The sequence below is a fragment of the Bremia lactucae genome, linkage group LG18 (genome assembly GCF_004359215.1).
Source record: "Bremia lactucae strain SF5 linkage group LG18, whole genome shotgun sequence".
Classification (NCBI taxonomy): domain Eukaryota; phylum Oomycota; class Peronosporomycetes; order Peronosporales; family Peronosporaceae; genus Bremia; species Bremia lactucae.
Window position 1 is genome coordinate 1,340,304 of NC_090627.1, and position 12,465 is coordinate 1,352,768.

General features: G+C 43.6%; 3 protein-coding genes across 3 annotated transcripts; all 3 read right to left on the minus strand.

The window, feature by feature from the left end:
* Positions 1-1,002: 1,002 nt before the first annotated feature.
* On the minus strand, positions 1,003-2,100 carry CCR75_002217 (uncharacterized protein; the record flags this gene model as incomplete). Its single annotated transcript, XM_067960315.1, has 1 exon — positions 1,003-2,100. The coding sequence occupies one exon, from the start codon at positions 2,098-2,100 to the stop codon at positions 1,003-1,005; it is 1,098 nt and encodes a 365-aa protein (XP_067819794.1).
* A 362-nt stretch (positions 2,101-2,462) lies between these two features.
* CCR75_002216 (uncharacterized protein) lies at positions 2,463-3,083 on the minus strand (the record flags this gene model as incomplete). Its single annotated transcript, XM_067960314.1, has 1 exon — positions 2,463-3,083. The coding sequence occupies one exon, from the start codon at positions 3,081-3,083 to the stop codon at positions 2,463-2,465; it is 621 nt and encodes a 206-aa protein (XP_067819793.1).
* A 1,614-nt stretch (positions 3,084-4,697) lies between these two features.
* Positions 4,698-5,456, minus strand: CCR75_002215 (uncharacterized protein; the record flags this gene model as incomplete). Its single annotated transcript, XM_067960313.1, has 1 exon — positions 4,698-5,456. The coding sequence occupies one exon, from the start codon at positions 5,454-5,456 to the stop codon at positions 4,698-4,700; it is 759 nt and encodes a 252-aa protein (XP_067819792.1).
* Between the last annotated feature and the right edge of the window lie 7,009 nt (positions 5,457-12,465).

The window sequence follows — 12,465 nt, forward strand, 5'->3', positions numbered from 1 at the left end:
ACCCTTCGCTGTCCGAGCATGAGTGCGTCAAACTGCTCCAACTGAGTAACATGTTGCTCAGGAGACTACCCAAGACCCTGGCCATGGCTTGTTCCCTAAGTCCCTGCGCCGTCTGCTCAGCCAACTCCCGATGATGTTCGGAGGTGGGGGGAAATGAGTCCAATCGATATTGAGGCTCATCCTCACGTACACGCTCAAAGATGCGGGTCGTGGGAAGGATTTCAAGTTCCACCAAGTGTAGACGGGCGCTACTTAAAGCTGCCACGTACTACGCACGCACACACCTTCGACGATTTACCGCCTTCTCTCACGTGCAGTGAGGTTTGTGGTGGGCGCCTTAGCGACCTCACCCAACTCACGAAGTACACTGATAAAAGTGTCGTCACGGGAGCGGTAATCCGGCTCCTCGTGCAAACTTATCAAGTATATTGTAAGTTTAAGACTGATTTATATTTAATCGCATTAAATATAAATTTCTGTTATTACCTAGCATAAATGCCGTCTTTGTAGATAGACTAATATGTGCTGCGAGCGTATCGTTTTTGGGTATTTCGCATAGCGGATGACGCTAGGATGTACCAATGTGCATCACATACATAAGGGTGGGTCACATATATATGAAGCACACTTAAGTGGTAGGTTTTTTTTTTATTACTTCAATTAAGTACCTAGGAATTTAAGTTGAATATAACAATTCCAACGTAAATACTTCTTTATTATTTTCTCTTACAGAAATAATATTCATGTTTTAACGGTACACCCCGTTCCATTTCGTGCTAAACTGACGGCCCCGGGTCACTCGATGTTATGTAAGAGCTAATTCCTGTCTAGGACAGCGACTCAAAGAAGTAATTCACTATTCTTTCCAATCCTGGGTGCAGGTCCTAGTGCCGTGTCATCTTTTGTGCATTTGGGCATGTAAGTTCAGTGCTTAACAATTAATTCATTGTAAATGCCCACATAACGCGATAATCTTTTATCGATAAAGTCATCCAAGAATCTTTACTCGCTCTGTTGATTACAAGCTTCCGCAGTGAATCTCGTAACGTCCAAGGAGCTTTGAGCAATGACGTTCTCGAGACGCTTTTCAATATCGACGGTATGAAGCAAAATTCGCTGCATTAGAATCGCCGAGTCGCCATCTAATCCAGGAATCAGTGCCTGTAGATTCCGTTCGCCTTGCCACAATTGAATAACTCCCGCTTTCAGTGAATACCCTTGAGCATCGAGGTCATCGAGACCTGATCCGTGTTCAAAATGAGTTTTAATAGCTTGCTGTTGCTTGTCGTCGTCGTCAAGATATGGCACGACAGCAATAAGCTGCAACGTGTCGTCTAACTCATTCAGAACCTTTTCAATCGAATGATCTTCTGGTGCTTTACGATCCACGGGATTATAAGCCGGAGCTGAAGAATGCCGTTCTTCGCGCTTGGCCTCGTGACGGTCGTTCTCATGCGTTTCATCTTCCTTTTCAAAGCCTAAATTTGGATTCTCTACTGCGTGTTTACCTACACTTTTGCCCCAGCTTCCTTTGTCCCATTGAAAGACCTCAGGGAGCCCACAGTTGCTGAAAAATTGACCCAATGCCTCCTCTACCAACGTATTACATGCACCTCCCGTCGTGCGTAGTTGCAACTCGACTTCTTTAAATTCACCCTCGATAGGTGTTTTTAAAAAAAATGGAAGTTTTAAGGTCTTGGCTGGGGGAAATTGATTGTGTTTCTCAATGGCGTCCAGGATGCCCAAGAGCTCTTTGTACGATTCCTCATTTGCGCGCTGCTGCGTTGGATACTGTCCAAAGAGATCCGGATGCGTACGCAAATAGAGCTTGCGCAACGTTTCTTTAAGAATTGGCACCTTGACTCCTTTTTGGCTCTTGTTGACGCGTAATTTCTTCCGACGGAGCGTGCGTTCGCTGACTTTTGTTCGTACAAAACTAATGCTGCTGGTTCGGGTTGATAGGAATGGAGGGTCGATAGAGCAAGGCACGCGGTGCTTATGCATTTGTTGCCAGGGAATTGCTGTGCTTAAGCGTGTAGACGCGTGCATTTGGAAGCGAGAAACGATAAGCGTCTGACGAGCTAGTGCGACGAAGCCCATTACCACCGCTTTTCAGAGCCCTGAAGGCAAGAATGAATAAAATTATTTATCACTTTTTTTGAGAGCAAAATATGCGTTTTTCGTAATGAGCACAAATTCGGGTCATGCCTGAAATTACATGTTGCCCATTTTCTTGTGCATTTTACGGCGAGGTATTCTTACAATCGTTCTTTATTTCTAACATAAGATAAGGAGAATTTATCAATGGTGCAAGTATACGTACATCATTTATACGGGACTTAGACGTCTTGATTGCCTGTGTCGAATCAAAAGTTAAGAGCAAAAGCAAAGCACGCGGGCTCGACCAAGATCTCCGCAATACCTTGATGGTGTCGAGATGACTTCTTTTTTAACGGACAATCTCAAATGACCTGATTGTCTTCTTGCAACTCATCTTTGTCATCGGGATCAACTCCACCATTCGAGAGCATCTCACGCACTTTTCTCTCAATATTAAGCGTGTGGAGCAGGATACGCTGCAGAATCTGGGCCGAATCGGTATCCAATCCCTCAACAATCTTTGTAAGGTCGCGCTCACCCTTCCAAATCTTATGCGTCCCAGCTTTAATATTATACCCACGTTCATCAATCTCATCAAGACCACTGCCACTCTCAAAGTGTTGGCGCACTTCCCCATACTCCTCTTCATCCATCAGTGGCACAGCAGCAATAATTTCAAAAACTTCATTGAGCTCTTTCAGCAAGTTTTCAATCGAAGCATCTTCAATTGTCATTTCACTGTCGTCAAATGCTAGCGTAGGTTCAATTTCGTTCTCTTCTGGCAGGACCACACGCTCGCTCACCTTTGTTCGCAAAAAGCCTACTCGAGTCGATAGGATCGGAGACTCCATCGCACAGGGCAAGCGCTGCCACTTCGTTCGCTGCAAGAATTGCTCATTAGCTACAAGAGGACAAACGCGCATACGGGAATAGAGGAATCGAGAAGTGGCGCGTGCCTGACGAGCTACCGACATGAAGGCCATGACGCAAGGCGAAGAGTGTTGTTTTTATTGGTTTTGAGTCATTTCTTGTACAGCGTGATATTAGGTACGTAGTCCATTATTGCTTCAAAACTTTTTTTATTTTCAAGCTGACAAGCAATAGTAGCCGAAGATGCTTTTTTAGCCGCTTAATACTCCATAATAGCTCAAATTTAAAATTTAAAATAGTTTCTTACATCCTTGACAACCTCAAAATGGAAACTGCAAAAAAAAAGTAGCGTAAATAATACTGTACATACAGTACATCGTCTGATACAACCGTTTGCTCTTGAGGTCACGGGAGAGCTGTAACATGAGTTATTTAAATAGTGTCGGAAAACCTAAAGTGACCTCAGGCAATTTGCATACAAGGCCAATGCAAGTCTTTAACGCTACCAGTAGCTAGAAAGCCTGTTGCATGTGACAGAAAAACACGATCTAGAATATTTTCGTGCCTTACATAATAGCACTCCTCTGAATTATGCAATGCGGAGACCTCCAACACATTCATGAGCGCACATTGCAATGAAGTTCAGTCGCAAATAATAAACTGTTTTTGGGAATATGCGTCCAATATTGCGCAAAAGTTTGTTTCGCGAGGAACATGAAAGTTTGCAGCGATTGATCGAAGAGCATTTTTTTATTTGGTGATGAGCAAGCTAAGTGACTCCTACACGGCCCCGAAGACTTCGCAAAAAAAATTGCGTCTTAATACGGCAATGTGAAGAATGCGTCTTTTTACATGACAGGACGTCGACGCTGGCATACCTCTAAATCGTTAAGTTGCTTGCTAATCACTTTTGAGTACCGCGAGTTTTTACGTGTTTGTATAGAAGTCGGATGAAAACCTATTTGCGCTTAAAATATTAGAGGAAGGCACCTTGAATTCTCTTGGTAGAACCACCTTTTGCCATCACGGCCGGTCGGCTGCTTTTGTTTTGATACGGAAAACAGCCTGCATTTTCGTGGCTTATTGCAGTTAGGACGTCGACAGCTTGATTTAAACCTCGCATTAGCTTGAACGATATTGTGCTTTCCCTTGAAATTAATTAGCTATTTCTTACATCGCAGTGTTCTAGCCATTAATTTTTAGCATCACATTCCAGAATCTTAAGTTGTAATCGCGATAACTTTTTTTCTGTTTGAAAGTAATCGTTAAAAGGTATAACAACTCCCGCCAAACAAAATAATTGAAAATTGCTGCTGCAGTGCGAGGGAGCACCAGCGCAGACTACTCGTATAATTGTATACTCTAATAATAATCTAAAAGATTTGCATATCCATTCCAACGAAAGAAGACCTTCACGATTACAGTCTGTCAGAAAAAAATTAAAATCCGCCCGTGTCTAGCATTTTAAATACTGAAAATTCGGGATCTAATTACGCACCTTGTGATAGTCAAACCCAATAAGAGCTCTGCAGACCTAATTGGCCTGGCGTCGAATGAATAAGAAGTATCTCTGACATTTATTTTGTCTAGCTTGGTCCCGACGAACAAAAAAAAAAATAGTGCGTTTGATACACGCTGAATGATAGCTTTTAGATTTTTTTAATTATCTGAAACTTACTCAATTCAGCAAAAACTTGGACAAGACAAACGTAATTTAAACACTCAATTTAATCATGCTTGGTACCAGTGGTCGTGGCAAAACGCCTCTTTAGTCTTGGGAGCACAAGGCCACCTACGATAGCAACCACTATAAGCTGCATCGTCGTGGCGCTATCAATAATGTCTCCACGCGATCGTAGCTCGCGCAGAATAAGCCCAGCTTTGCAGCTCAGGAAATTGTACGGAACGAGCCCAAATAGCGGGCCTAACGTAAATTGGCCTAGCGGAATGGCCAAGTGGGGCGACGCCATGTTAATAAACCAATTGGGGGTGAATGGAAATACGCGCAGGAATATCATATTCAGCGCCATTTCGTCGCGATGTGCGTCCAATATACTTCTTAAGCGATCGAGTTTTTGCGGAAAAAAGTGCGTGACGACGCGGTAGCCAAAACGCCGCGAAAGGAGAAACATAAAGACCGATCCCAGTGTGTTGTTAGCCAAGCACAGAGGAAATCCCAGCGTCATCCCAAACAACGCGCCGCCCAATAGATTGAAAAATACGGTGCCCGGAATCGCAAATGTTTGCAGGTATAGATAGCAGCCCATGTGTGCGAGCAAAAGTGAACCTCGTTGGCGCTCGGAGAAGCTCTGAAGGGTCTTGCCTAGCTCTTGAGCTGCCTCGAGCGTTGTAGGCAGTCGAAGCGCGAGCCACTCGGTGTCTGTGAGCGTCGAGATTACCAGCGAGTGCAACATCACGCCTAATAGCGCCGTGGTGACTATGAAAACGACGCCCACGAGCTGAAGATCACGGCGCCAGTCCGACATCGTTGCTAAACTTTGTCGACTGCTGCGGATCCTGTTCAAGAAAGTGTTCGGAAGAACGGGGGGTAGGTTATTTTTTGGAAATTTTTATTTTGTTATTTGAATGGATTTTATTGCCAGATCGTTATTAATTAAAAAAAAGAATGCCAGTTAGCAAACAGTTTAACTAAGTAAAATTTTAGGAAAACATGATCCTTTGGCTGATGTATATTTGGTAAGGCTGTAGAGATAGAGTGCGGCAACCGATTCTAGTTTACAGATGGACAAAGGTCTAAGTCCTTCATACTAGCCATAGAAGGATATGAATATTAAAAATAACGACGACAAGAAACAGTCTCTAATTTGCTCTACACTGTTTAGTAAGTATACTTCGTTACGACGTAGTGCTAGCTAAGTAAAATAAACAGGTGTTCCTTGTACCGCACACTATCTCCGTCCCAGCGCGAGATTGTCAGGACCATTCAACTCGCTGAGCCCATGACCACTCATTTCGATTTATCTTTTATACCATTCCTTTTCTATTGATTCAAATTACATATGCGCCATAATAAAAACAAGTAAAAAGGTTGGCGCAATAAGGAGAGATGATACTTAGTAATAATTAGATTTAGGATAGGCGATCCTTAGAGGATGAGCCAAAAGTATCGGCTAGTAAAGCAAAAAAAATAATTCAGTCGTAATTTACCCTCATTCCTCACAAGTGGTACCACTTGTTGGTCTTCCGCTCGCTTCTTCGCCGTCCGCTCGCTTCTTCGCCGTCCGCTCGCTTCTTCGCCGTCCGCTCGCTTCTTCGCCGTCTACTCGCTTCTTCGCCGTCTGCTCGCTTCTTCGCCGTCCGCTCGCTTCTTTGCCGTCCGTTCGCGCTTCGCTGGATTGCACTGCGTTGGATTGCCCAGCACTACTTGTAGCGTAAGGGATTCCACTCGCAGCCAGTAACGTACTGCTTGTAGCGTGGGAATTTCCGCTCGCAGTCAACTGCTCCATTCCTTTGGAAGCGCTGCGTAGCAGTTTTGATTGTGTGGCTTCAGTATCCACTGTAACTCTAAGCGTCTGCCTGACAGATATAGTCGCTTAGTCTGTGTGAGGTTGGGACCGGCTTAACACGGTGAAACAGTTAATCCATCTGGAATAAGATTGAATCTCTTACCCATTACGCTTAATGGCTAAAGAAAGTCGTTGAGATTTATGAGCAAAAAGCTAAAAGCTAATAATCAGATTCCATACTACTGTAGTAAGGCTTTCCTCTTTGAGTACGGTGAAAAGTCTGCAAAGACTGCGAACGATTTGCCTGCGTCATTACAAAAGACCCGACGCATTACAAAAGGCCCGACGCATTGCAAAGATCTTAGCAAAGCAACTCACCAAGGAGAAAGGATGCCTGCCCAAGCAAGAGTCCACCTTATCAGCTCCGTTACACGAGGTATACGCGCTTTTAGAAGAAGCCGAGCGCACCATTTTTAAGGATCTTCGGTTCAACTTAAGAGCCTAGTCTTTTTATAGTTCCGAACACATTCTTCTTCCATTATGGGCAACCCTCAAACGCCGAGCTAATGCAGCAAATGATGCACATGCTACAGCAACAACAAGAGTTAATCAAAACATTCGCTAATTCCTAAAAGATAGGTGGGCTTAAGGTGGACGGGCTAAGGATGCCGACGTAAAGCGGAAAAAGCGAAGAGTCGGTTCGCCTTTATTACGCGCAAGTACAGCAATATTTTATTGCGCACGGTAAGAAGTGGAAAGAGGACGCAAAGGCTCCTCAAGTACTTGCCGTACTAGGAAGCTCATTGCGAGGACCAGCAGCACAATGGCTCTTGCTGCATCAAAAAAGAAATTCACTCAGCCGATGAGTTTTCTCTAGCAGTGAAAAAAAAACAATTCGTCTTTGCGGATCTGCAACAACGTCTTCGAGACGATCTGCATCGGCTGAGACAAGCCAATTGCAAAGGCTTAACGGACTACATTGCGAAATCTCGACACATTATTTCGCAAGTTGAGGACATGACTCGAGTTGACATTTCATCTATTTTCAACGAGGGTTTAAAGCAAGAACTCAAGAAGAAGTTCAATATCGACGGGGAAACGCACTGTAGGATGCTATTACTGTGGCGCTCGATTTTGAACGCACACATTCGGGTGTTTATCATCACCACAACGCTACAAAACCTCGTCCTGGTCCACAAAATGTGGCCAGAGAATTAAACAAGAAGCCAGAGCCGATGGAAATCGGCAATGCTCGGCCATTTAATAGGTCTTCTTGCGTCCATAATCGACGTCGAAATAAACGAAAGTGTGCATACTGCAAAATACTGGGGCACACGATTCAGCAGTGTTACAAGCGCAGGAACCAGCAAAATAATCGCGGCAACGGATATCGTCGCGATCGTGCGAACGCCAACTATTTCGTGAATGAGTCAGTTAAAGAAGAAACCATCGCGACTGCGTCAAACGAAGCTATCACCACACTATGTGAAGCTGACTTTGCTTCCTTCACGGGAAAAGATTTGATCATCTAAAAGGGTCATCTTGACGATCGTGCTGTCAATATGATACTCGATTCTGGCGCCACATGCAATGGGGTGAAGCCGAGTTTGCTGCAATGCGTCATGTCCTGAAATGGCTTTCAAGTCACTCGTTTCGAAGGCACTAATAACACCAAAAATAAGTGAAGAAAGGAGTCGCCAATAGCCCATTTGATGATAATCGAATTTCTGACGTTCCGGTCATTGAGTGGCCAATGAGCAATTGCCATGATGTAATTCCGGGTAAGCCCTGGTGTGCTGCGCACGAGCCAATCATTAATTGACGTACTCATCAAGTTTCGTTCAAAAGTGGTGACATACCATATGATGAGGTTGTGAATCGGTCATTATTCCTCTGCTGACTTCTTAAGGAAATTGAAGACATCACAATTTGAAGAAGTCTATCGTGTCAAAATTTATCAAGAGTCGGAATTTACAAAACCTCGTGAAAACGATTGAAGGCTTTACTCGATTCCTATAAAGATGTATTCCCAGAAAAGTTACCGAATTCATTGCCTCCTCATCGGTCGGTGGAGTTTGGTATCAATATACAGCCCGGTGTGCAACCGAGTAATCGTTCGCCATTTCGACTTTCACAAGCTGAACAAAAGGCTTTACAGAAGTTCGTCGATGAGAACCTTTCATGCGGATAGATCGAGCTTTCAGACTCGCTTTGGGTATCAAACATCTTCGGCATTCCTTAAAATGACCCAACGATCGGTACGAGGTGTATCTCGTTCGGAATGGATTCGATCCGGAAACGCGAACATTTTGCTCAGTTGGGTGATTGGCTTTCGTTACGTCAACTCAACGTCAGTCGTCCCTAAAATACCTTTGCCGCGAATCGATAAATTATTCGATAAGATGTATGGTATGAGCTACTTCACAGTCATTGACTTAGCTCAAGGGTACCATCAGAGGCATATTCATCCGGATAGCAAAACGTACACTGCGTTTCGTAAATCAAATGAGACATATCAGTGGTGCGTTGCGCCGATGGGCCTTGCTGGAATGCCTCGCATTTCGTCGCGCTTGATGCGTGTTCTTTTTGAAAAGTTCTCATTCGTTGTTGTATATTTGGATGGTACATGCATCTTTTCCGTCTCAAAAAAAGGTACTTCTGAAAATTCTAAATTATCTGAACATTCATAACCCTGACACCATTGGCTATTAATTACTTTTAATGTAATACTGGGGTCAATTATTTCATGCTATCGTGTTCGACGTCTTACGCAAGTGAATACTCTTCGCTCACATTGGTAAGTGCAAGTTCGCGCGTCAAGAGGTCAGCTTTTTGGGGCACGCTGTTTCTGGTGACGGATTATTTATCGAAAACAAAGGCGGAAGCAATCGCGAAGTGGCCTTCACTTACCTCTGTAAAGGAATCGCAAAGTTTTCTTGGTCTTGCTTGTTATTATCGCCGCTTTATTCATCAGTTTGCGCAAATAGTTCTGCCGTTGAGCCATCTCGTTAGGAAAGATTTTTCATGGGTCTTGAATGCAGAACAAGAGGATTTGCTCGTAAGGCTGAAGTCTGCCTTACAAGCTGCACCTGTGCTGACTTTGCCTAACTCTTCACGCCCGTTTGTTCTCACTACGGATGCATCGGGGTCGTGCATTGGTGGCGACTTATCGCAATTTATCAATAGACATGACCATCCAGTAGCGTTTTACTCAAAGAAACTTGGAATCCGTGAGATTAGTTGGCCTGCTCGTGAGAAGGATCTATTTGCAATAAAAGAGGGGTTAGAAAAATGGGCAATAGCGCCTGCTCTTGGCTTCTTCATCATCCGTCAGTCTCGCCGAAGTTGGCTCGATACTTGACCACCTTCGCTCAATACGCGTTTACTATACACCACATTAATGGTGCTTTAAACGTTGTAGCTGATGCGCTTTCGCGCCGGCCTGATGATTCTGTCGTGGACAATATCCGCTTTCATAAGTGCGATTTTCTAGTTGCCAACAACGAGGTACACGTTTACTTTGTTCGCCCTCGGTGCCAACTCTGCCCCGGGAGGAAGCTGAGACTCTGCAAGTTGCTGCCTTAATGACAGTGTCGTATGGCGAGTTGTCAACAGAAGTTCGTAAGCTACTTCAATAAGGCTTTGCCAGAATTGCCTAAAGAAGCATGGAAAAGCTCCGAAACAAGTTTATTGATTGTGAAGCAAGAGAAATTGTTGTTTTTGCGCACATTAAACGTCTTTGCGTGCTCAACAACAACCGCTTGCGAACGAATGTAATATCGAAATATGATAATTCGGCAATAGCTGCTCTGCCGGGCAATCGCAGAACATTCTTGCGAGTTGCTCAGTGGTATTACCGGAAATCGTTGCAGAGAAACGTCAAGGAATATGTCAAAACTTGGGAAACCTGCGCACGTCGGAAACATGATAATTAACAAAAAAACAACGTATTACTTATGCCAATTCCAATACCGGATGCTTGCTGGCAAGTGGTATCAATGGACTTTATAAGAGGGCTTCCTGTTTCCAATGGATTTGCCATCCTAACTGTTGTCGATAAGTTTTCCAAACGCACGAAGTATGCAGCAGTGCACGATAAGGACGATGCATGCACCACAGCAAAAGTATTTTTTGATGCTGTCATTCGACACCATGGTATTCCCGCAGTTAATATCAGTGACCGAGATAGCAAGTTCACGTCCATGTTTTCGAAGTCATTGATGACGATCATCGGTGTTCGTCTAAGTATTACAACCGCTTATCGGGCTTAAGCCGATGGACAGACCGAGCGCCAGAACCTTGTGGTAGAAGACGCACTCAATCGCATAGCATCTTACCATGGCACTGACAGGACCGAACACTTGGGAAGCATAGAGTATGCGTCTATACTGGTTCGTGCATCTACTGGATACTCTTCCTTTGAAATAGATACGGGAAGAAGGGAACGCTCTGCATGGCAAAAGTCACTGGGCTGGACTAGTCAACCAAAGGATATTGACGTTTACGCAAAAGAGTTTATCGAAGTACGAGCAAATATCATCGATCAGGCTCGCAGAAATCTGTTGATAGCACAAGCTTCGCAAAAGCAATATTACGATCAAAAGCGCCGAATAAATCAGGTCGAATTCAAAGTTGGAGATCTACTTATACTTGATACTCGCAAAATATCGTTTAAACACGCTGCGAAAAATATGGGACACCAAGAGCCAAGATTGCGGCAAGAAAGGTGGAACCATTCGAAACTATCAAAATGTTTAATTCTAATGTGGCAAGCTTGAGTTACCACAAACTATGAATAGGATTATTCCAACCTTTAATGTTGATGTTCTATCAAGTATGAACCGACACCGGAAAGGTTTCGAAGTCGCCCGATACCGAAAGCATCACAATTCGTGGATAATGGCACAGCGGATCATTTTCAAGTTATTGAACGTCTGTTGAAGAAAGCCAACTCAATCGCTAACCATACTGGCTCGTACAATGGCATGGCGAAACTAAGGAAGAAGCAAGCTAAGAAAAAGAGAAAAATATTCGCCATGTCTCCCACTGGAAGGACCTCGTCGCCGACTTCAATCAGCGTCAACGAGAGATCAAATCGGGGAGGATGTCAGGACCAGTTAACTCGCTAAGCCCTTGGCCACTCATTTCGATTCATCTATTGAACCATTCATTTTCTTTAATTCAAATTTACATATGCGCCATAATTAAAACAAGTATAAGGTTTGCGCAATTAGGAGATATGATACTTCGTAAGAATTAGATTTAGGATAGGCGATACCTTAAGGAGTGAACCAAAAGTATCGGTTAGTAAAACTAAATTAATTCAGTCGTAATTTACCCCCATTCCACACAAGAGGTCCCGGCGCCATTCCGATAACGTTGTAAACATTGTCGACTGCTGCGGGTCCATTTTAAGAAAGTGATCGGAAGAACGTAGGGTAGTTATGTTTTGAATATTTTATATAGTTATTTAAATTGAATTTTATTGCCAGGTCGTTATTAAAATTAAGAAAGAATGCCAGTTGGTATACAATTTAACTAAGTAAAATTTTAGGGAAGTATGATCCTTTGGCTGATGTATATTTGGTAAGGCTGTAAAGATCGAGTGCGGCAACCGATTCTAGTTTACATTTGGATAAAGGTCTACGTGGCTCGGAGCCTACCGCCATAATAGCCATAGAAGGATATCAATATTAAAAATAATGACGACAAGAAACAGTTTCTTATTGCTCTACATTGTTTAGTAAGTATACTTAGTTACGACGTAGAGCTAGCTAAGTAAAATAAACAGGTGTTCCTTGTGCTGCACACTATCTCCGTTCCAGCGCGAGATTCATTTGCGACGTTTGAGGTAATTCCCCCCGATTAAAATACACTTATTATGAGTACTGCGTAAGATGCATGGTAAGTTGTTCCTGAGCGAATCCGTCACATGTTTACGCAGGGCATCCCAGTGAAAAGCGCTCAGTTAGAGGCATGTCGATGAGAATGCTCTTGATTAAAGCCTACACTAAGATCAACGTGCCGG